Source organism: Macaca nemestrina, chromosome 7 (assembly GCF_043159975.1).
Source record: "Macaca nemestrina isolate mMacNem1 chromosome 7, mMacNem.hap1, whole genome shotgun sequence".
Classification (NCBI taxonomy): Eukaryota; Metazoa; Chordata; class Mammalia; order Primates; family Cercopithecidae; genus Macaca; species Macaca nemestrina.
Window position 1 is genome coordinate 88,899,295 of NC_092131.1, and position 22,055 is coordinate 88,921,349.

At 34.1% G+C, this 22,055-nt stretch overlaps 1 protein-coding gene across 1 annotated transcript; it reads left to right on the forward strand.

The window, feature by feature from the left end:
* Positions 1–4,955: 4,955 nt before the first annotated feature.
* LOC105499221 (olfactory receptor 4K17) lies at positions 4,956–5,909 on the forward strand. Its single transcript, XM_011771730.2, has one exon. The coding sequence runs from the start codon at positions 4,959–4,961 to the stop codon at positions 5,907–5,909; it is 951 nt and encodes a 316-aa protein (XP_011770032.2). The 5' UTR covers positions 4,956–4,958.
* The last annotated feature ends 16,146 nt before the right edge of the window (positions 5,910–22,055 follow it).

Genomic DNA, 22,055 nt, shown 5'->3' on the forward strand with positions numbered 1-22,055 from the left:
AAAATCGGGAGGCAATATCCTGTCAGATTTTTCCCTGAATTTCAAATTATTTCAGATAAGATACAAATGTATGCACATTTCTAAGACCATGGCTGAAAATATGAATCCTGAGAAATAATGATGAAAAATTATTAAACTTGTATTATGCAAAATGCTGTAGGCATCCAAGTGTTCTCAATTGCTGCCAATAGTAATCTGGTAAACCATTAAGGCCAGATCAGTATTAAAGTCTATCTTTGACACAGCTATTGATACAATTTGTCATAGTGAAGGCTAACATACTATGTTTTAAAGTAGAACATAACTTGTGAATAAGGAGGAATGAAATATGGCATTATATCAATCCCATGCCAAAGTAAAATTATGTTTTAATTAGGTCATGCAAGAATTTGCCTCGGGGCAGCAGACAGTTCTATTCAAATAGCAACAAAATATGAAAAATCAATCAATGTCTAAGTGTGATAATAGTGCAATTAATTCAATCCAACATTTTCTTTTTTATACATATTTACCTATTTTTTCTAATAATTGTATTATCAACAATTATAGTTATTTAAAAACTTGCAGTGGCAATGCTAAAATTCAGTCTTACTCTAGGGTTATAGACTCTTAATTTGGTGTCATGAAGTCCTGAATTTGAATCCCATGATTTTATCTATATGAACTTTAGCCAGTTAGTAGTAGGAATAGTAGCAATAACTAACATTTATTGTGTGCCAACTATATGCTAGATGCTGTAATATGTGCTTTGTATACACTATTTTAATTTAAATACTCAACTTGTCTAAGTTGTATTATTTATGAATTTCTGTGATATAACATACATACTTATAAGAGTTTCTAACATAAAAAATAATGATCACTGGACTACAATGGTACAGAAAACCTTGAGTACAGTTTTCTTCTCATTGCCTAACATTGTCTTTGGGCCAACCCTGCTTGGAGTGACTAGATCATAATGGTCTTCCTTCATTTCCTTTATACTTTGTGTTGCTCCATTAATAGGCTGTGAATAGAAATTTGACTGAAGCCAGTTGTATAGCTCTTGTGAACAGAAATATAAACAGGAGAAAAATATAGAAGTTTTTAAATATCAGATAGAGAATTTTCTCTATTTTCAAACAAGTGAGATCCCTAGATGTAAGTTTCTAAGCCCATTTGTGAATATCTATTTGTTCATAAGTAAAAGAAGCACTATAGCAAGCAAGTGTAAAATCCTACAATTGAAAATGTGCAGAGTTGATGCAGCTTGGTTCTAGAACATAGCTCTGTCTCTGTTTCTGTGAATGACTGTAAACCAAATGGCTGTTCTACAAACGATACATTCTTTTTACAAACACTTTAATTAAAATATTGGTAGTCTCAGGTTAGAGGCCGGTGGGGACTTCATGTTACCCTCACACACAGATGGCATGGTAAAAATGAAAGAAAGATGCAGACCTATTCTGTATCTTGTGTGCAATTTATTATATTTTTCCACGGATCATGTTTTTGGAGGTGTGTCTAAAAAGTATTTGCCTAAATCAAATTCATGCATATTTTTTCCCATGTCCTTTTCCCAGGAAATTTAGTTTTACGTATTGCATTTAGGTTTATGACCCAATTTGGAGTTAATTTTTGTAGAGGTTGTGAGGTATAGGTTGATCTTAATTTTTTACCCATTGTTGGGCATATCCAATTTTTCTAGTATGATTTGTTAAAAAGACCTTTATTGCATTTTTAAGATCTTTTGACTATTTTATATCAATATGAAATGTATTTAAATCTTCACCATTCCAGGAAGATCAGTCTTAATTCAGTTTCCATTCTGTCTGCTATGTTATCACGCCTGTGTCTTTACCCTGAAATTTCTTAAAATGAATGTCCCACCCATTATCTCCATTTCTTGATCTCACACTGATTTGCTTTCCCAAGTCCTCATTCACTGAAGTAATTTGCCTAAGGACAGAGTGTGAGTGAATGGTTGAGTCCTGGGGATCACGCCACCTGAGTGTTAGTGAGAACTGCTTCCCCCACTCATCACTATCACAGCTATCTTTAAGTATCGTCTTGCCTATGTTTTCCTATTATAAAGCATCATATCTAATTATAAGTTATCTTATATATTTACAAATAAACACTACTTGATTTCAAAAGTCAGAATATAATAGGGTTAATAAAACTGTCCTATAATTAATCTATTTAAACAAGCCACTGTCAAGCTCAGACAAGAAGTTCTGAGGCCCTCATCTTATAATTACTATAGCGAAACCACTGACTGCTTCCAGCACTTTCTTGCATAGCCTTGGGCATATTATTCCCCAAATTATGAAAGACTGCAACAATTTGGAACTAAACTAGATTAAATAATAAAAAGCGAACTTGCCTGTTCTGTTTCACTTTCTTTGTTTACAGACATCTTCTGAACACTCTCTTACTCCAAAAATATGTATCTGAGCACAAGTGTTTTTAGGTCCTGGCATTTTTATGAAGGAATATTTTCAGCATGAAGTTCTTTTGGGACTAGTCACATCACCATAGCAAAAATAAGCTCTTTGTTCATAGTTGTGGCATTATCCAATATTTTAAGCAATATACACTGCATGTTCTCACTCATAGGTGGGAACTGAACAATGAGAACACTTGGACACAGGAAGGGGAACATCACACACTGAGGACTGTTGTGGGGTGGGGGAAGCGGGGAGGGATAGCATTAGGAGATATACCTAATGTAAATGACGAGTTAATGGGTGCAGCACACCAACATGGCACATGTATACATATGTAACAAACCTGCATGTTGTGCACATGTACCCTAGAACTTAAAGGAAAATAAAAAAAAAGAAATGTATAAATTTTGTATGTATATGCTTATATAATGTTTACAAAGTGGGTTCATACTGTTTTTAACTTAAAATGATGTAAATATTTTCATGTTGTTAAATAGTTTTCTCAAGTATTATTTCATTAAATATGCAATATTACATCCTATAATTTTCTGTAATCCATTTAAGAAAGTAAGCCTCAATTTAGAACATTTGGAATGTTTCAACTTTTGTGTATCTACAGTACTGTTACCATGAAGATTTTATAGCACACTCATAATCCTCATGACAAATTCTGAGAAGTGAAAGATCTCAAAGGTTCTATATATTTTAAACTTTCTGAAGCATACATAGTAGATAAATATATTAGGGCTTAAAGTTAATGTTAACTATATTAATATTAATTTTGGGGAGGACCAGCACAGTCAAGTGACCAAGTGACATGAGCTCTAGGGAGCAAAATAGGGTAATATGGCCCTAGAGCAAAGACAATGTCACAATTTTTAAAAACTTTGTAAGAAAGGAGATAAAGATATATCACAGACAAATTTTAGACAACTATTTTTCACACAGCTATACCTGATATTTATATTTGAGTTGATTCAAAGTTAAAATCAAATTAGCTAACAAATAATAAAACCCTGCAATGGGGATAGAATAATAGATTCATAAAAGATAATAGGACATTAATGACAGGCCTCTGAAGTATTGGGCCTGAGAAGTAACTCAGGATTTGAACTCAACAACCTGGTTTTACCAATCGTGAAACTGAGACCCAGAGGGAAAGATAAGACAGCTGTTGGAGACAAAGGTGGTTGTCAGTCCCAGTCTGCCATCTTCATTTGAATGTTCTTTCCAAATAGCCTACTGATTCTTCTCACATCTTAGCACATGGAAGCGTAGAATACATGACTTTCAATCTGACCTCTCTTTTTTGTGCAATTAATTATTCTGCTTCTTAATCAGAAGTTTTTGCATAATCTGTCTCTCTCTTTCTCTCTCTCTCTCTCTCTCTCACACACACACACACAATATTATTTTCCAGATTGGAACATAATGGTCTACTCATTTTAGCCATATAGTAGTTACAGTCATATTCCCCAGTCTGAATGCTCCAGTATGGAGGCTGTTGCCACTCATTACCAGATCAGTGTTACATAAATAAATGTGAATGATGTTCTAGTGAAGACTAGGTTCATGTATAAATTGTTAAACCTGGTTTGCTCAAGGTATACAATTTTATAAATAAAGGGGGTGTGATATGTGAACTGGAAGCAAGAATCAAGATGTTAGATGTCACAAGTATGTCACTTTTGCTCACAGTGTCTTTCTTGCTTCCTCTGTAAAATGCGGCTCTTGTTAGAATGTGACAGGGACACATAGACCCAGAGTATTTATCCATGTTGCTTAATCTCAGCCTCCTTTCACCTTATAGAAACTATTTAGAAATATGGGTTTCAGCCACAGGAGGCCATGAGTACTAGCAGTCACATCAGAAAAAATAATATTTGCCAAAAAGACTTTCTAAGAGAGTTACAAGACTAGAAGCCCACTTATGGGTTGGTGGAAGATAACGAGGAAAAACACAGCAGTCTGCATTACTTGAAACCTCACTAACTCACATATCTAGAGCAGCTTTAAATCTGCTGGGTCAGAGTCCCTTCAAAACTCTGGGGATGATTCAGAACAAAAACAGAATTTCTTAAGGTCATTATGGGAAAACGACAATTCCAATATCCATTCAAATTTAAAATTTTGAGTTTGAAAGAGTAGAGGCTGTGCTGAAACCCTTTGTTCTCCAAGGAATTCAGACTAAACTGTCTTTCAACCCAGAAAACCACAGATTTCCTGAGGATGGTTCTATATCTTTTGTACTATGAAGATACACTTATACACTCCAGAGCTTGTGGTTTGCTTCCGGGAAACCAGTGGCATCAACAGGTTATTGCTCTTGGATGGAAGTGGACAGCTTAGACTATACGTCTTCTTTTTTAGACTTAATAGATACTGACACTAAATTTCAAGGTCAATTTATTGAAAGATCCAAAGGAATACATAAGTTTGGTTTTTCAAATGGCTCTTTATTTTTCACTCATACTCCATGGTATGAGTGATCTTTTCTTTCTCTCTACAGGTTATCTAAGAGCGAGCTGTATGATGGAGTCCATGGAACTATTAAATCAATCTCAAGTGTCAGAATTCATTTTGCTGGGACTGACCAGCTCCCAGGATATAGAGTTTCTTCTCTTTGCCCTCTTCTCTGTTATCTATGTGGTCACAGTTTTGGGTAACCTTCTTATTATAGTCACAGTGTTTAACACCCCTAACCTGAATACTCCCATGTATTTTCTCCTTGGTAATCTCTCTTTTGTAGATATGACCCTTGCTTCCTTTGCCACCCCTAAGATGATACTGAACTTGTTAAAAAAGCAGAAGATAATTTCTTTTGCTGGGTGCTTCACTCAGATATTTCTCCTTCACTTACTGGGTGGGGTTGAAATGGTACTGTTGGTGTCCATGGCTTTTGACAGATATGTGGCCATTTGTAAGCCCCTACACTACATGACCATCATGAACAAGAAGGTATGTGTTTTGCTTGTAGTGACCTCATGGCTCTTGGGTCTCCTTCACTCAGGGCTTCAGATACCCTTTGCTGTGAACTTGCCCTTTTGTGGTCCCAATGTGGTAGACAGCATTTTTTGTGACCTCCCTTTAGTTACTAAGCTTGCCTGTGTAGACACATATCTTGTACAAATAGTCATTGTTGCCAACAGTGGCATAATCTCCCTGAGCTGTTTCATTATTTTGCTTATCTCCTACAGTCTGATCCTCATAACCATTAAGAACCACTCTCCTACTGGGCAATCTAAAGCCCATTCCACTTTGACTGCTCACATCACAGTGGTGATTCTCTTCTTTGGCCCGTGCATCTTCATCTATATCTGGCCCTTCAGCAACTACTCTGTAGATAAGTTCCTTGCTGTATTTTACACCATCATCACTCCTATCTTGAATCCAATTATCTATACTCTGAGAAACAAAGAAATGAAGATATCCATGAAAAAACTCTGGAAAGCTTTTGTGAATTCTAGAGAAGACACTTAGGTTAAAAATATAATAGCGGAGGCTGGGCATGGTGGCTGATGCCTGTAATCCCAGCACTTTGGGAGGCCGAGGCATGTGGATCACTTGAGGTCAGGAATTTGAATCCAGTCTGACTAACATGGCAAAACCCTGCCTCTACCAAAAATACAAAAAATTAGCCAGGCGTGGTGGTGCATCCCTGCAATCCCAGCTACTCAGGAGGCTGAGGCAGAGGCTGCAGTGAGCTGAGATTGTGCCACTGCCCTCCAGCCTGGGTGACAGAGTGAGACTCCATCTCAAAATAATAATAATAATAGTAGCAGAGAAACAATTATTTTTTATATTTTTAAAGGTTTCTTTTAAGTATAGAGTTATTAGATACACTGAGATGAAGGCAAGTAAAATGCAATAAGATTACGGTAGTCAGATAGGCAAGAATATTTTTAATGTAGTACCAAAAATAATAAATTATTGATTTTTAAAATGTTGGCTGAGTTATAAAAGTTGCCAATGAAAGACTCATTTGTCCTACAGAGGAGCTTGATAGATATGTAATTTATCTAGGTAGTACAATGGCTTTTGATGTAACTGAAATAAAGTGAATCCTCAAAATACCTGTCACATTTTTGTCGTATGATTGATTTAAATGATTTGGCACTCACTGTGAGCTCATGTTTAGTTCTCTGTCTTCTTTACAATATTAATGTCTAAGTCAGCACTCATATGCAGTGTCTTCTAAGAAACCAGTAATTCAGACTTTCCATATCTACCTACACTCATTTTTCTTGTAGCTTCCAAAATGAAAATTCATGAAGATACCTTTATGGTTGTTAATATTATAAAATCTCACTCTCATCCCCTTGTCCCCATATATTTCAATTCAAAAAACTATGTGTCTGACTCCAAAAATAAAATTATACATTCTAGGTATATGAACTCTGGTCCTAGAACCAAGATGGTTTTTGTGAGTGACTGTGTGCTGAGTACCAGATCAGCCACCATAGAGAACTAGTTTCTACCTCAAACCCAGAGCCACTGCAGCTCTGCACTTACCCATACTTCCATCACAAGGTCCCTGGCTATTTCAAAAGCACCTGCACCTTGCATATCATTATAGTTTGGGCACTGGAATTCCTGGGCCTAGATACTGCTGCCATTACTATCCCAAACCACAGATCGTAGTACCTCCATTCATACCTGCACTTATGGCTTCAGATCCATGGCTTCCACTAGGGTACCCCTCGTCAGACATTTATGCCAAAATCACCACAAGCAGTTTCTCAAGCTGGATCCAGTGCCAAGAGGGATTCCCTCAGCCACAACATCCCCAGTGGGAGAAAAAGAGATAGAAAGGACTTTAGCAGCCATAGCCACCAAAAACCACAACAATTTTTGTCACCACTTCAAATATCTACATCATTGGCTACTGAAGTTCCCTTCAATCTTCATCAATGCCAACCTCAGCTGATAGAGCTACACAAACACTGCTGCACCGTCACAATAGTCAGAGCTGTTGTGTTTTACTCAGCCAATTCCCTCACACCTCCACACAGGGGAAGTTCTTTCCTTATTGAAACCAGTCTGTAAAGTCTGGAAGAGATGACTGCTCCAACAAATGCAGAGAAATCTACTTAAGACAACAAGAAACGTGAAAAACCAAAAGGGAATATCACGACCAAAGGAACACAACAATTTTCCAGTATCTGTCTCCAAAGAAACAGAGACCTATGAACTACCAGACACAGACTTTACAATAATTGTCTTAAGGAAGTGCAGTAAAGTTCAAGAATGTACAGAGAAATAATTCAACAAAATCAAGCAAACAGCAAACAAAGAAATGGAGAAATTTGATGAAGAGATTGAAATCATTTTTAAAAATCCAGAAATTTGTTTAAAAATAAATAACATAAATTGTGTAAATTGTTGACAGTAAAAACACAAAATGTGGGGAGGAGGTAGAATAAAAGTGTAGACTTTTTAAATGCAATCAAAGTTACGTATTTATTCACTTAAAATAGTCTATGATAACCATAAGATGTGTTATGCAATCCTTATGGTAACTACAAATCAAAAACCTATAGAGCATTTACAAAAACAAACAACATAAAAAACATAAAAAAACAAAGCATATACTGGAGAAAATAAACTATGAATAAATGAAGACAAAAGAGAAAGATGAAGCAAAAGAAAAGGAAGGGAACAAAGGGTGTAAAAAACAACCAGAAAACAATTAATAAAATGGAGGTACTAAGCACAGTCAGTTTTCTGGTGTATTCATAGGTTTTTATATTCATGGACTCAATCAACCACAGATCAAAAATATCAAAAATAAATAAATAAATAAATAAAATAACATCACAACAATAAAAATAATACAAAATTTTAAAACCAGTATAACAACTATTTACATTTTATTTGATATTATAAGTTATCTAGAGTTAGTATAAATCATGCAACAGGATGCACATACATTATATGCAAATACTATGACATTTTATGTAAGGGACTTAAGCATCTATAGATTTTGATAATCACAGGGAGGTCTTGGAACTTATTGCCTAAAGTCATCGAGGGATGACTCTACTTACCTACCAACAGTTATCTGGAATGTGAATGAATTAAATTATCTGAACAAAAGACACAGAGTGGCTAAATGAATAAAAAGATAAAATCAAACTACATACTGCCTCCAAGAGATTTGCTTCATATTTAAGGACATAAATAGACTGAAAATAAAGGAATAGAAAATGATATTCCATGCAAATGAAAACCAAAGAGAGCAGGGGTAGCCATATTTAAAGAGATGAAATGTAAGTAAAACTATAAAAAGACAGAGGAGGTCATTATGTAATGATTAAAAGGATGTTTCATCATGAGGATATAACATCTTAAATATATATGCACTAAACATAAGAGCAAATATTTTTAAAATGTATTATTTTATTTTATTGACAAATAATGTTTACCTATATCCATGGGATATATGGTGATGTTTTTGGTATGTATAATGTATGATGACCATATCTGGATAATTGGTGTATCCATCATCTAAAACATTTGTCATTTATTTGTATTGGGAATGTTCAATATCCTTCTTCTAGCAATTTGAAATTATATGATATATTACTGTAGCATAGAACACTAAAAAGTGTTCCTATGGTTGTGATTTTGTATCTTTTAACAAATTTACCCTTCTCTCTTCTTTTTCATTACCTTCCTTAGCCTCTTGTATCCTCTGTTACACTTTTTACTTCTATGAGATCAACTTTTCTTAGCTTCCACATATGAGTAAGAACAATAAATGTTTAACTTTCTGTTTCAGGCATATTTCGCTTAACATAGTGTCCTTCAGTCCTATGTTATCATGAATAACAAGATTTTATTCTTTTTTATGGCTGAATAGTATTTCATGGTGTATATATACCACATTTTCTTTATCTATTCATCTGTTGTTGACACCTAGGTTGATTCCATATCTTTGCTATTGTGGATAGTGCTGTAATAAACATGGGGGTGCAGTTGTCTCTCAGACTTCGAAAGCACTGGCAACAAAAGCAAAATTAAACAAGTGGGGTTATATCAAACAAAGTTATCTGCCCAGCAAAGGAAAAAATTTAAGAGAGCAAAACACAACCCATAGAATGGGAGAAACTATTTGTAAAGTATTTACCTCACAGGGGATTAATATCCAGAGTACACAAGGTACTGAACATCTTAACAGCAAAAATAATATAATCTGATTTTAAAATGGGCAAACAATCTGAACAGACATTTCTTAAAAGAAGACATACAAATGGCTGACAAATATATGAAAAGATACTCAACGTCACTATTCATCAGGGAAATACATACCACAGTCATAATGCAGAATCATATCACCCAAGTTAAGATGGCTAATATCAAATATAACGAAAAGTAGCAAATGCTGGCAAGAATGAAGAGAAAAGGGAATTCTTTTACATTGTTGGTAGGGAAACAAGAGATAAACTGCAATACAAAAATACAAAAGTGGGGCGTGTCGAGGCCACACTTTCAACATTAGATCACCCAGAAAGAAAATCAGTAAGGAAATACTGGTCTTTAACTATACTTTAGACCAAAAGGACTTAAGAAACATATACAGAACATTTCATCCAACAGCAGTAGGATATACATTCTTCTGAAGTGCACACAGATCATTTTCCAATGTCATCTGCAAACAGGGACAATTTGACTTCCTATTTTCCTAATTGAATATCCTTTATTTCTTTCTCCTGCCTGATTGCACATTTAGAAGACCCCATCGTCTCAGTCCAAAATCTCCTTAAGCTGATAAGCAACTTCAGCAAAGTCTCAGGATACAAAATCAATGTGTAAAAATCACAAGCATTCTTACACACCAATAACAGACAAACAGAGAGCCAAATAATGAGTGAACTCCCATTGAAAATTGCTTCAAATAGAATAAAATACCTAGGAATTCAACTTAAAAGGGATGTGAAGGACTTCTTCAAGGAGAACTACAAACCACTGCTCAATGAAATAAAAGAGGACACAAACAAATGGAAGAACATTCCATGTTCATGGATAGTAAGAATCAATGAAAATGGCCATACTGCCCAAGGTAATTTATAGATTCAATGCCATCGCCATCAAGCTACCATTGACTTTCTTCACAGAATTGGAAAAAACTACTTTAAAGTTCATATGGACTTTAATCGCTGTCAGTTTGTTTATGGCCTTCTCTGCATTGATTATTCTAGACCACACATCTACAGCCATCTGATCTTTGACAAACCTGAGAAAAACAAGAAATGGGGAAAGGATTTCCTATTTAATAAATGGTGCTGGAAAAATTGGCTAGCCATAAGTAGAAAGCTGAAATTGGATCCTTTCCTTACTCCTTATACGAAAATTAATTCAAGATGGATTGGAGACTTAAATGTTAGACCTAATACCATAAAAATCCTAGAAGAAAACCTAGGTAATACCATTCATGACATAGGCATGGGCAAGGACTTCATGTCTAAAACACCAAAAGCAACAGCAACAAAAGCCAAAATTGACAAATGGGATCTAATTAAACTAAAGAGCTTCTGCACAGCAAAAGAAACTACCATCAAAGTGAACAGGCAACCTACAGAATGGGAGAAAATTTTTGCAATCTACTCATCTGACAAAGGGCTAATATCCAGAACCTACAAAGAACTCAAACAAATTTACAAGAAAAAAACAACCCCGTCAAAAAGTGGGCAAAGGATATGAATAGACATTTCTCAAAAGAAGACATTCATACAGCCAACAGACACATGAAAAAATGCTCATCATCACTGGCCATCAGAGAAATGCAAATCAAAACCACAATGAGATACCATTTCACACCAGTTAGAATGGCAATCATTAAAAAGTCAGGAAACAACAGGTGCTGGAGAGGATGTGGAGAAATAGGAACACTTTTATACTGTTGGTGGGATTGTAAACTGGTTCAACCATTATGGAAAACAGTATGGCGATTCCTCAAGGATCTAGAACTAGAAGTACCATATGACCCAGCCATCCCATTACTGGGTATATACCCAAAGGATTATAAATCATGCTGCTATAAAGACACATGCACACATATGTTTATTGTGGCACTATTCACAATAGCAAAGACTTGGAATCAACCCAAATGTCCATCAGTGACAGATTGGATTAAGAAAATGTGGCACATATACACCATGGAATACTATGCAGCCATAAAAAAGGATGAGTTTGTGTCCTTTGTAGGGACATGGATGCAGCTGGAAACCATCATTCTCAGCAAACTACCGCAAGAACAGAAAACCAAACACTGCATGTTCTCACGCATAGGTGGGAATTGAACAATGAGACCACTTGGACTCGGGAAGGGGAACATCACACACCGGGGCCTATTATGGGGAGGGGGGAGGATGGAGGGATGGCATTGGGAGTTGTACCTGATGTAAAGGATGAGTTGATGGGTGCTGACGAGTTGATGGGTGCAGCACACCAACATGGCACAGGTATACATATGTAACAAACCTGCACATTATGCACATGTACCCTAGAACTTAAAGTATAATGATAAAAAATAATAAAAAAAAAGAAATAAAAAGTATACGATTTCATGAAATGAGAGGTTTGGTTTAGTTAACAAGGATGAGCAAAATCAATAAACCTTTAGCTAGACTAAGAAAAAAAAATATGAAGACTACCAAAATAAAGTTAGAAGTTAAAGAGGAAACCTTAACAACAGATACCACAGAAATGCAAAGAATTGAAAGATACTACTATAAATAATTATTTACACTAATTGGATAACCTAGAAGAAATGAATAAATTCATAGAAAAAAACAGTCTACCAAGAATGAATCAGGAAAGGCATCCAAATTGGAAAGAAAGAAATCAAATTGTCTCAGTTTGCGAATCATGTGAACTTGTATCTAAAAGTCCCCAATAACTCCACCAGAAAACTGTTATAACTGTTAGAACTAATAAACAAATTCAGTAAAGTTGAAGGATTAAAAAATCAATATACAACAATTGGTAGTGTTTCTATACATTAACAACAAACTATCTGAAAAAGAATCAGGAAACGTCTCATTTACAATAGCTATAATAAATAAAAATACTTAGGAATAAATTTTACCAATGAGGTAAAGGATCTTATCACTCTAAAACATTGTTAAATGTAACTGAAGAAGATACAAATAAATGAAAAGATATCTTGCATTCATGGATTGTAAGAATTATTATTTGCACTTTTATCAGAAACATACCTATTCCCAATACCATTAGTATTATATTTCAAATCTGTGTGAATTTGATAGGTGAAAATAGTATCCCTTTGATGTTTAAATTGTCATTGTCATTTTAATAAAATAAAGTATTTTCCATATGTTTATTAACCAACTGTATTTATTTCATTGTGTATTTCTTTTTCATTAATTATATTTTAGAAACATCTTATGTTTCCCTAAACAATCCGCATGTATTTATAGCTGTGTATAATTACCTTTTATAAATATGTTTTGTTTTCTTTTTAATTTAACTCTTTTAATTGATTTGGGGTTTGCTAGATGCATATGACAATCATTTTTACTTCATCTTTCCTGTTTTATTAATCTCATTTTAATTCAATTGTTTTATCTCTTTGGCCATAATACTAAAACAATATTAAACAATACTGACAGAGATAGGTAGTTTATTTTAATACTAATTAATTACCGGGTGTGGTGACATGTGCCTGCAATCCCGTCTACTTGGGAGCCTGAGGCTGGAAGACTGCTTGAGCCCAGGAATTAGAGACCAGCTTGGGCAATATAGTGAGATGCCCAACTCAAAAACGAAATAAAAAATTTATCTCCTTCAGTATTTTATGGCTCAATACGTGTTAGTTATAAGCAGAGATAGACATTTTTATAAGATTAAGTAAAGTTTGAAAGGATTTTATAAGAAGTAAAAGATGAATTCTATGGGTTATGTATTGTTATTTATATATTTTTTCTATTGTAATATACTATCAATACAATGTATTAATATATTTCTAAACTTTGATTCACATCTGTATTTTTAAATTAATGCTTATAGATCATGGTGCGGTGTTTTTGAGAGGTTGCTAAATTCTTATGTAGGATTTGTGCATTTATATTCACAAGTGAGATTTCTTTCTGTAAGGTTTGGTTGTTGTGTTTGCTTGTGGGTTTGATTTGTTTGTTTCTGCTAGACTTGGTATCAGAATAATAATACCTTCATAAAATAAATTTTGAAAATACAAAAAGAATTAATATTGCTAAAATGTCTGTATTACTCAAAGAAATTATAGATGCAATGCAATCCTTATCAAAATTCCAATGACATTTTTCACAGAAATAGAAAAAAAAATTAGGAAATTTGTGTGGAACCACAAAGCACTCCAGAGAGTCAAAACAATCGTAGTTAAAAAGAACAAAGCTGGTGGCATCACACTGCCTGGCTTCAAAATATACTGCAAAGCTATAGTTATTATAATAGCACAGAACTGGCATAACAGACTCAAAGACAAGTGAAACAGAATAAAGAGCCCAAAAATAATTCCATGCATTTAGGGTCAACTGTTTTTTGACAAAGATTCCAAGAACAGACAATTGGGAGAGGACAGTTTTTTTTTTTAATAAAATAATAATTATTATGAAAGAATGGAAAAATACATATAAGGTTAACATAAATCAAAAGAAAACTTCAGTGGCTATTTTAATTACATGCAAAGTATGTTTCAGAACAAAGGACATTACCACAGGTAAAGAAGGCCATATTATACAGAGAAAGGGGTCAATTAACCATCATGATATAACAGTTGTGTACCTCCCCAATAATAAAGCTTTAAAATATATGAAACAAAAATTGATAGAACTACAAGGAGAAAAGGCACACACAAATTTATAATTAAAGACTTTAATACCCTCTCTCAATAACTGTTACACCAGTTTAATATCATTGATACAGAACACTTTGACCAAAATGTCAGAAAACTCCTTTTCAAAGTACACAGACATTTTAGATCATACACATAGAAAACATAACGCAGGCAAGTTAGATCACCCTCTGAGCCATGAAAAAGTCTCAATCAATGTTTAAAGTATTCAAGTCACATAGAGATATGTACACAAATGTTCATGGTAGCTTATTTGTAGTAGCCAAAACTGGAGACAGCCCAAATGTCCCTCAGCAGATTAATCAATACCAAACTGTGGTAAGGATACTACTCAGTAATAAAAAAGGAATATTCTATTGATACATACAACAATAAGATAAATACCAAATGTATGATGAGTAAAAGAAGCCAGACTGAAAAAATACATACTATTTTATTTCATTTATATAAAACTCTAGAGTATCCAAAGTTATAAATAACAATAGAACACAAATGAAAGAAGCCAGACTAAAAAAAAATATGTACTGCTTTATGTCATTTACATAAAATTCTAATGTATGCAAACTTACAAATAATAATAATTGAACACAAATTTCTTGTTGGTCAGAGAGGAAGGATATATGGAAGGACTTGGAAGAGAAGCTATTAAAGTTCAAGGGAAATTTGAGGTTGAGGAATATGTTCACAATCTCGATTGTGATGATCTTTTCATAGTTGCATACATATGTCAAAACTTGCCAAATTGTACACTTTATACATAAGCAGTATATTATAAAAGTCAATTACACTAAAATAAAGTCATTTAGGATGTATGAAGTTTAAATAAGTGTATTTAAAACAAAGATTAATGTCATTTTAAAATGTTTTTGAGACATAGTCTATTCTGTTGCCCAGGCTAGAGTACAATGGTATGATCACAGCTCACTGCAGCCTCAACATCCTATGCTCAAGTGGTCCTTCCACCTCAGCCTCCTAAGTAGTTTGGACTACAGGCATGCACCACCATGCCCAGCTAATTTTTCATTTTTGTATTTTTTGTAGAGACGGGGTCTCACTAGGTTGCCTAAGCTAGTCTTGAACTCCTGGTCTCAAGCAGTGCTCCTACTTTGGCCTCCCAAAGTGCTGGTATTACAGGCATAAGCCACTATAATCTTATGTCATTTTTTTAAAATCTAAAAATATCTTAGTAATTTGATGATTATATCAGGACCTATAATCATAGAGCATATGGAAACACATCAGTTATCTGACCAAAATCACCTGCTTATTTAGACAACATTGACATATGTTAGGATACTCCATTCACATCCCAGTTTTTTGTTGGTTGTCATATATCACACCACTCATAATATTATTTTTTTTGCAACTGGTACTAAAACCATAATTGAATCTTATTGCATAGATAGAAAAAGATTGCAGAAGACATCTCTTTCGTACTTAGAGGTCAACTAAAGAATCCATTTTAAATCCTTGCTAATTTTAAATGCTGGTCTGATTTATATGAAGCGTTACTTGTCTCCCTGTTCTGACTTTCACAGTATGCAACACTTGAAATTACTCTTAACAAAGAAGTCCCCAAGAGACGTTCAAGAAAATTATTGCCCAATATGCTTGGATTTCAGAATAGCTTGTTTAGCTTTTGACATTTTCAGAAGACAATTCACAAGTTTTATCCTCCTATTTCTACTGTCTCTTTAGCAAACAGTGCACACACAACCACAATGCACTGCCTCAGAGATGCATTATGGACACAGCTAGACTGAAATGGAAAGGAAGAAAAAAATGTACCTATAAATGGAAAGCAAAAGAGTACAGGGATGGCTATACTTGTATCAGACAAAATAGACTAAGTCAAAATGGAAACAAGAAACAAAGAAGGTTATTACATAATAATAAAGTGTTAATTCTTCAAGAGGTTATAATATTTGTAAATATACATGCACCCAACATCAGAACATTGAATTATATAAAGCAAACATTCACAGATAAGAAGGGAGAAATAGCAATAAATAATAGCAGAAGATTTCTGTACTCCACTTTCAAGAATGGATAGATCATCCAAAGAAAAATATCAACAAGGAAACACTGGATTTGAACTACACCTCATATCAAATGTACCTAACATACATAGAAAATTTCATCCAACAGCAAGAGAATACACACATTTCCAAAGTACACACAAGATATTCTCCAGGATATTATCTATGTTAGGTCACAACCCAAGCATTAAATATTTACGAAGACTATAATCATATCAAGTATCTTTTCAGACCACAATGGTATGAAACTCAGTGTTAATAAAAGGAGGAAAACTGAAAAATTCACAAATATGTGAAAATTAAACAACACACTCCTGAACAACCAACGGGTCAAAGAAGAAACTAAAAGGCAAAAATTATTCTGAGAAAAACAAAAATGGGAACACATACCCAAACTTATGGGATGCAGCCAAAGCAATTCTAAGAGGGAAGTTTATAGTGATAAATGCCTGCATTAAGCAAAAGGAACAATCTTAAATAAATAACCTAACTTTACATGTGAAAGCACTAGAAAAGGAAGAACATAATGAGCCCAAGGTCAGTAGACAGAAAAATATAACAAAAACTGGAGGAAAATTAAATGGAATTGAGTATAAAATTACAATAAAAAATAATAGAAACTAAGAGTTGATTTTCGAAAAGACAAACAAAATTGACAAGCCTTCATCTAGACTAACTAAAAAAAGAGATAATACAGAAAAATAAATTATAAATTAAATAAGAACTATTACAATGGACCCAACAGAAATACAATGGTTCATGAGAGATTACTATGAGCAATTATGTGTCAACAAATTGGATAACATCAAACAAAGATAAACTCCTAGAAACATACAACTTATCAAGACAAAATCATGAAGAAATAGAAAAATCCAAAAAGACCAATAACTAACGGGATTGAATAAGTAATCAAAAATTTCTCAATGACAAAAATAAATAAATAAATAAAACACCCATGACCAGATGCCTTCACTGGTGAATTCTATCAAACATTTAATGATGAATTAATTCCAATCATCCTAAAGCTATTACAAAAAAAATTAAAGAGAAAAAATGACTTCTAAAATCATTTTTTATCCTGGCCTTATAAAGCCAGAGTAGAATACTATAAGAAGAAAATTACAGGCAAATATCACTGATGATCATAGATCCAAAAATCCTTAACAAAATATTAGCAAATCAAACTTAATCACACATGAAAACAACCATACACTGTAATGAAGTGAGATTTGTCCCTGGAATGCAAGGATGCAAGGATGGTTCAACATAAGCAAATCAATCAATTTGCTACACCAATTTATTCTACACAGTTTATAGAATAAACTATAAAAGTCATATGATAATCTCAACAAATAAATAATTTTCAGATAAATAATTTGAGAAAATCCAACAAACTATCATTTAAAAATTCTCAGTAAATTATGAATAGAAGGAATGTAGCTTAATATAAGGAAGGTCATACATAGTTGGGTACAGCTAACATCATACTTGACATTAAAAAGTTAGCAGGTTTCCCTCTAAGATCAAGAATAAGATAAGAATGTCCACTTTCACCACTTTTATCTAACATTTGCTTCAAGTATAGCCAGAGCAAGTAGACAGGAAAAACTATATAAAAGGTATCCAAATCAGAAAGGAAAAAGTAAAATTGTCTCTGTTAGAAGATCTGTGATTTTATATATAGAAAATCAGAATAATCCACCAGAAAGCCATTAGAACTAATAAGTTATATAAAGTAGCTAAATACAAAATAAGCATTTAAAAATCACTTGCATCTACACATATCCCAATACCATTTTTTTCACAGAAGTAGAAAAAACAATCTTAAAGTTTATATAGAACCACAAAAGACTCCAAATAAATAATGCAACCTATAGAAAGATGAACAAAACTGCAGGCATCACAATTCTTGATTACAAATTATATTACAAAGCTATAGTAATCAGAACGGTATTGTTCTAACATTAAAAAAGATTTATAGACTAGACAGAATAGAGAGCACAGAGGTAAATTCACACATGTATGATTAACTACTATTAGACAAAGCCATCAAGAATACACAGTGGGAAAAGAACAACCTCTTCAATAAACAGTATTGAAAAACTTGAATATCCATTTGAAAAAGAATGAAATTGAGCTATTAATTGCACCATATACAAAAATCAACTCAAAGAGGATAAAAACGTAAATGTAACACCTGAAATCATAAAACTTCTAGAAGAAAACAGGGAAGAACTCTTTGATATTGGTATTGGCAATGTATTTTTGGGAGGCCAAGGTGGGGATTGCTGAAGGCCAGGAATTCAAGACTAGCCTGAGCAACATAGCAAGACCCCACTTCTACAAAACAAAATTTAAAGATTAGCCCAGCATGGTGGCACCCACCTGTAGTCCTAGCTACTGGGGAGGCTGAGGTGGGAGGACTGCTTGAGACAGGAAATCAAGTTTACAGTTAGCTATGATTGTGCCACTGGACTCCAGCTTCGGTGACATAGTGAGATTCTGTCTCAAAAAAAAAAAAAAAAAAATGCAGCAGTTATTCGAATTTGCAACTGCCTAAAGCTACAGTAACACTTCAGAGAAACAAGAGACAGGCCAAAATTTAAAAATGAATATCTTGGGATGGCTTGAAAAGTTTTAACAAACTTATAGAGATAGAGAAGCCCTTATGCAGGTACAGGAATGTGCATGTGCCTGGCAAAGACCTGATAAGCCATCATCTCTCAATTATGGTTCATCTAGTCTTTGAATGAGCAAGCATTGAATGCCAAGGCAAAGATAAAAACTGTGACTGTTGTCAGTGTGCCCCAACATGCACGCAGCATCCCAGAAAAAGGTGGAAAACATATAGGGTGAAGACATTTATGGAAGTAACTGACCACTTGATAGCTGACTGCTAAATAAATTAGCCAAAACTTCAGTGACTTTACTATACAGGGAGCACAGACTATATAAAGTTGGTTTAGGGAAGTCACCAAACAAATAAGAAAAAAAAAAAAAAAATATATATATATATATATATATATATAGCAAACACAACAAGCACAGGGGAGGGAAAGGAAATCTAGCTTCTAGAGTCACAACATATTATTTAAAATGTTCACTTTTTAACAAAAAAAAAAAAAAGGGAGAAAGGCAAAGAAGCAGAAAAATACGGCTCACAAGTAGAGAATCAAAAAGCTATCAATAAAATCTACCCTGATGAGCCCCACAAATAAAAGCCCAGGTCCAGATGACTTCACTGGTAAATTCTACCAAACAGTTAAGGAGGAATTGATATAAAAAACCCTTTGACAAAATTCAAGACTTCCATGATAGAAGCCCTCAACAAATTAGAAATAGGAAGGAATGTCCTCAACCTGACAGAGAGTATATATGAAAAAGGTTTTTTAAAAAAAATATTTGAAGAGAATTATTTTGAGCTGAATATGAGTGACCAATGGCCAATGACAGAGCCTCAGGAGATCATGAGAACATGTGCCCAAAATGGTCAGGCTACAGCTTGGTTTTATACATCTTAGGGAGACATAAGGTATCAATCAATATACATAAGATGTTCATGGGTTCAGTCCAGAAAAGTGGGACAACTGGAAGCAGGGATGGATTCAAAGACTTTCTAATTGGCAATTAATTGAAACAGTTTTTTATCTAAAGACATGGAATCCATAGAATCCATAGAAAGAAATGTCTAGGTTAAGATAAGGACCTGTGGAGACTACGGTCTTACCATGCAGAGAAAGCCTCCAAGTAGCAGGCTTCAGAGCTCTTATCAGAACTTAAAAAAAAGAAAAAAAAAGTGCCAGACTATTAGTTAATTAGTTAATTATCTCCTGGATCAGAGGAAAGACCTGGAAAGAAAACAGGATTCTCTCCAGAATGTAGATTTCTCCCACAAGAGACAGCTTTGCAGAGTTATTGCAAAATATGTCAAAGAAATGTATTCAATTTCTCCGAAGGCTGACCATCTGTGATGTGATGCAATACTAGCTTCAGGCTGGAATTTAGAGTCTTGTCACTACGAAAAGTCTGTTTAGTTAGTCTTAATGTTAATGGTGGTCAGTTGTGCCTGAATTACAAAGAAAAAAGTGTATAATGAGGCATGTACAACCCAGCACTTCTCAGCATGACCTGAGCTAGATTGTCAGGTTTGCTTTGGAATGCCCTTGGCTGAGAAAGAGGTCCATCAGTCAGTTGGCAGGCTTAGAATTCTTTTTTTTTTTGTTTGTTATACATTTTCCTTCTTCTGGACGAGATTTTCCAGAGGCAGTATCAATGGCCACTAAACATTTATTTTATCCCATCATGCCATTTGTGACAACATGGATGAACCAGAAGACATTATGCCAAAATGAGACGGAGAAAGAAAAATACTGCACATTTGATGTATAAGACCTCTCTTATACGTCAAATGTTTTAAAAAGTCAGATCCATAGAAACAGAGAGTAGAAGAGCAGTTACTAGAGGCAAGGGGTGGGGGTAATCGAGAGATAATAGGTCAAAGGGTACAGAAGCTACAGTTATGTATGATAAATAAATCTAGAGACCTAAGTACTAAATTATAACATGAGAACTATAGTTAATAATATTGATGTAAACTGAACAAAAATTAAGTAGATATTAGGTATTTTTACCTTAAGACAAAAGATAACTATGTCACATGATGGACATGTTAATTGGCCTGACTGTAGTAAACATCTTACTCTGTGTGTGTGTTTGTGTGTATACATACATATATATACATATCATGTTGTACACCATAAATATATACAATTAAAAATTCAAAGGTAACATTATAATTCATGATAGATGGTCACCCAAGTGTGAGGGCAAAAATAAGCCCTCACACTTATGGTCAACTGTTTTGGAAAAGGTGACAAGACAATTCAATGACAGAAAGAATACTAGAGTCTTTTCAACAAATGGTGCAGGTACAAATGATATTCACATACAAAGAGATAATGTTAAATTCCTGTCTTATGTCATAACAAAAGTTAAGTCAAATGGATAATGGACCTAAAATAAATGGTGAAACTATAAAGTCTTGAAATAAAATGTAAAAGTGAATCTTCATAAACTTGAGATAGGTAATGGTTTCTTAGATATGACACCAAGTGGATAAGCAACAAAAGGAAAAATAAGTAAATTGTATGTTATTAATGTATTTCTTCATTGCAAATGATATTATCTAGATAGTGAAAAAAATCCACAGAATTGGAGACAATATTTATAAATTACGTATCTGCTAAAGGGATTGCATCCAGAATAAATAAGGAATTCTCACAATTATACAAAAAAGGACAAAAATCCCAAGTAATCCATTAATTCATAGTATATTAATCCCAATCTCAAAAAGGCTGTAAAAAATTCAATTCTAAGAATATTTAATGGTTCCAGCGAGTACATGAAAGCTACTTCTTGTAGCTGCTCCAATGTGTAATCTCTTTCCTCCTCTATCAGGGTCAGCATGTCCCAAGACTTTTGCTAGGACTTTACTTTGGTTACCATTCTGGAGAGGAAGTCAGGCCAAGTCAAAAGTATCATATGCTTCCTTGTAGGTAGGAGCCCTCAGAACTTCTTTAAGCACGGTAATTTCCAGTTCTTACTAAGGTGAGAAAGTCTGCAGAGTCAAAGTTTTCAGGGGCAGCCATCCAGGTGTACCCATCCTGTATTTTAGAGTACATTTGTCCTGCCAGTGCCCTGACCTTAGTATAGCACACATGCCTTAATTGACAT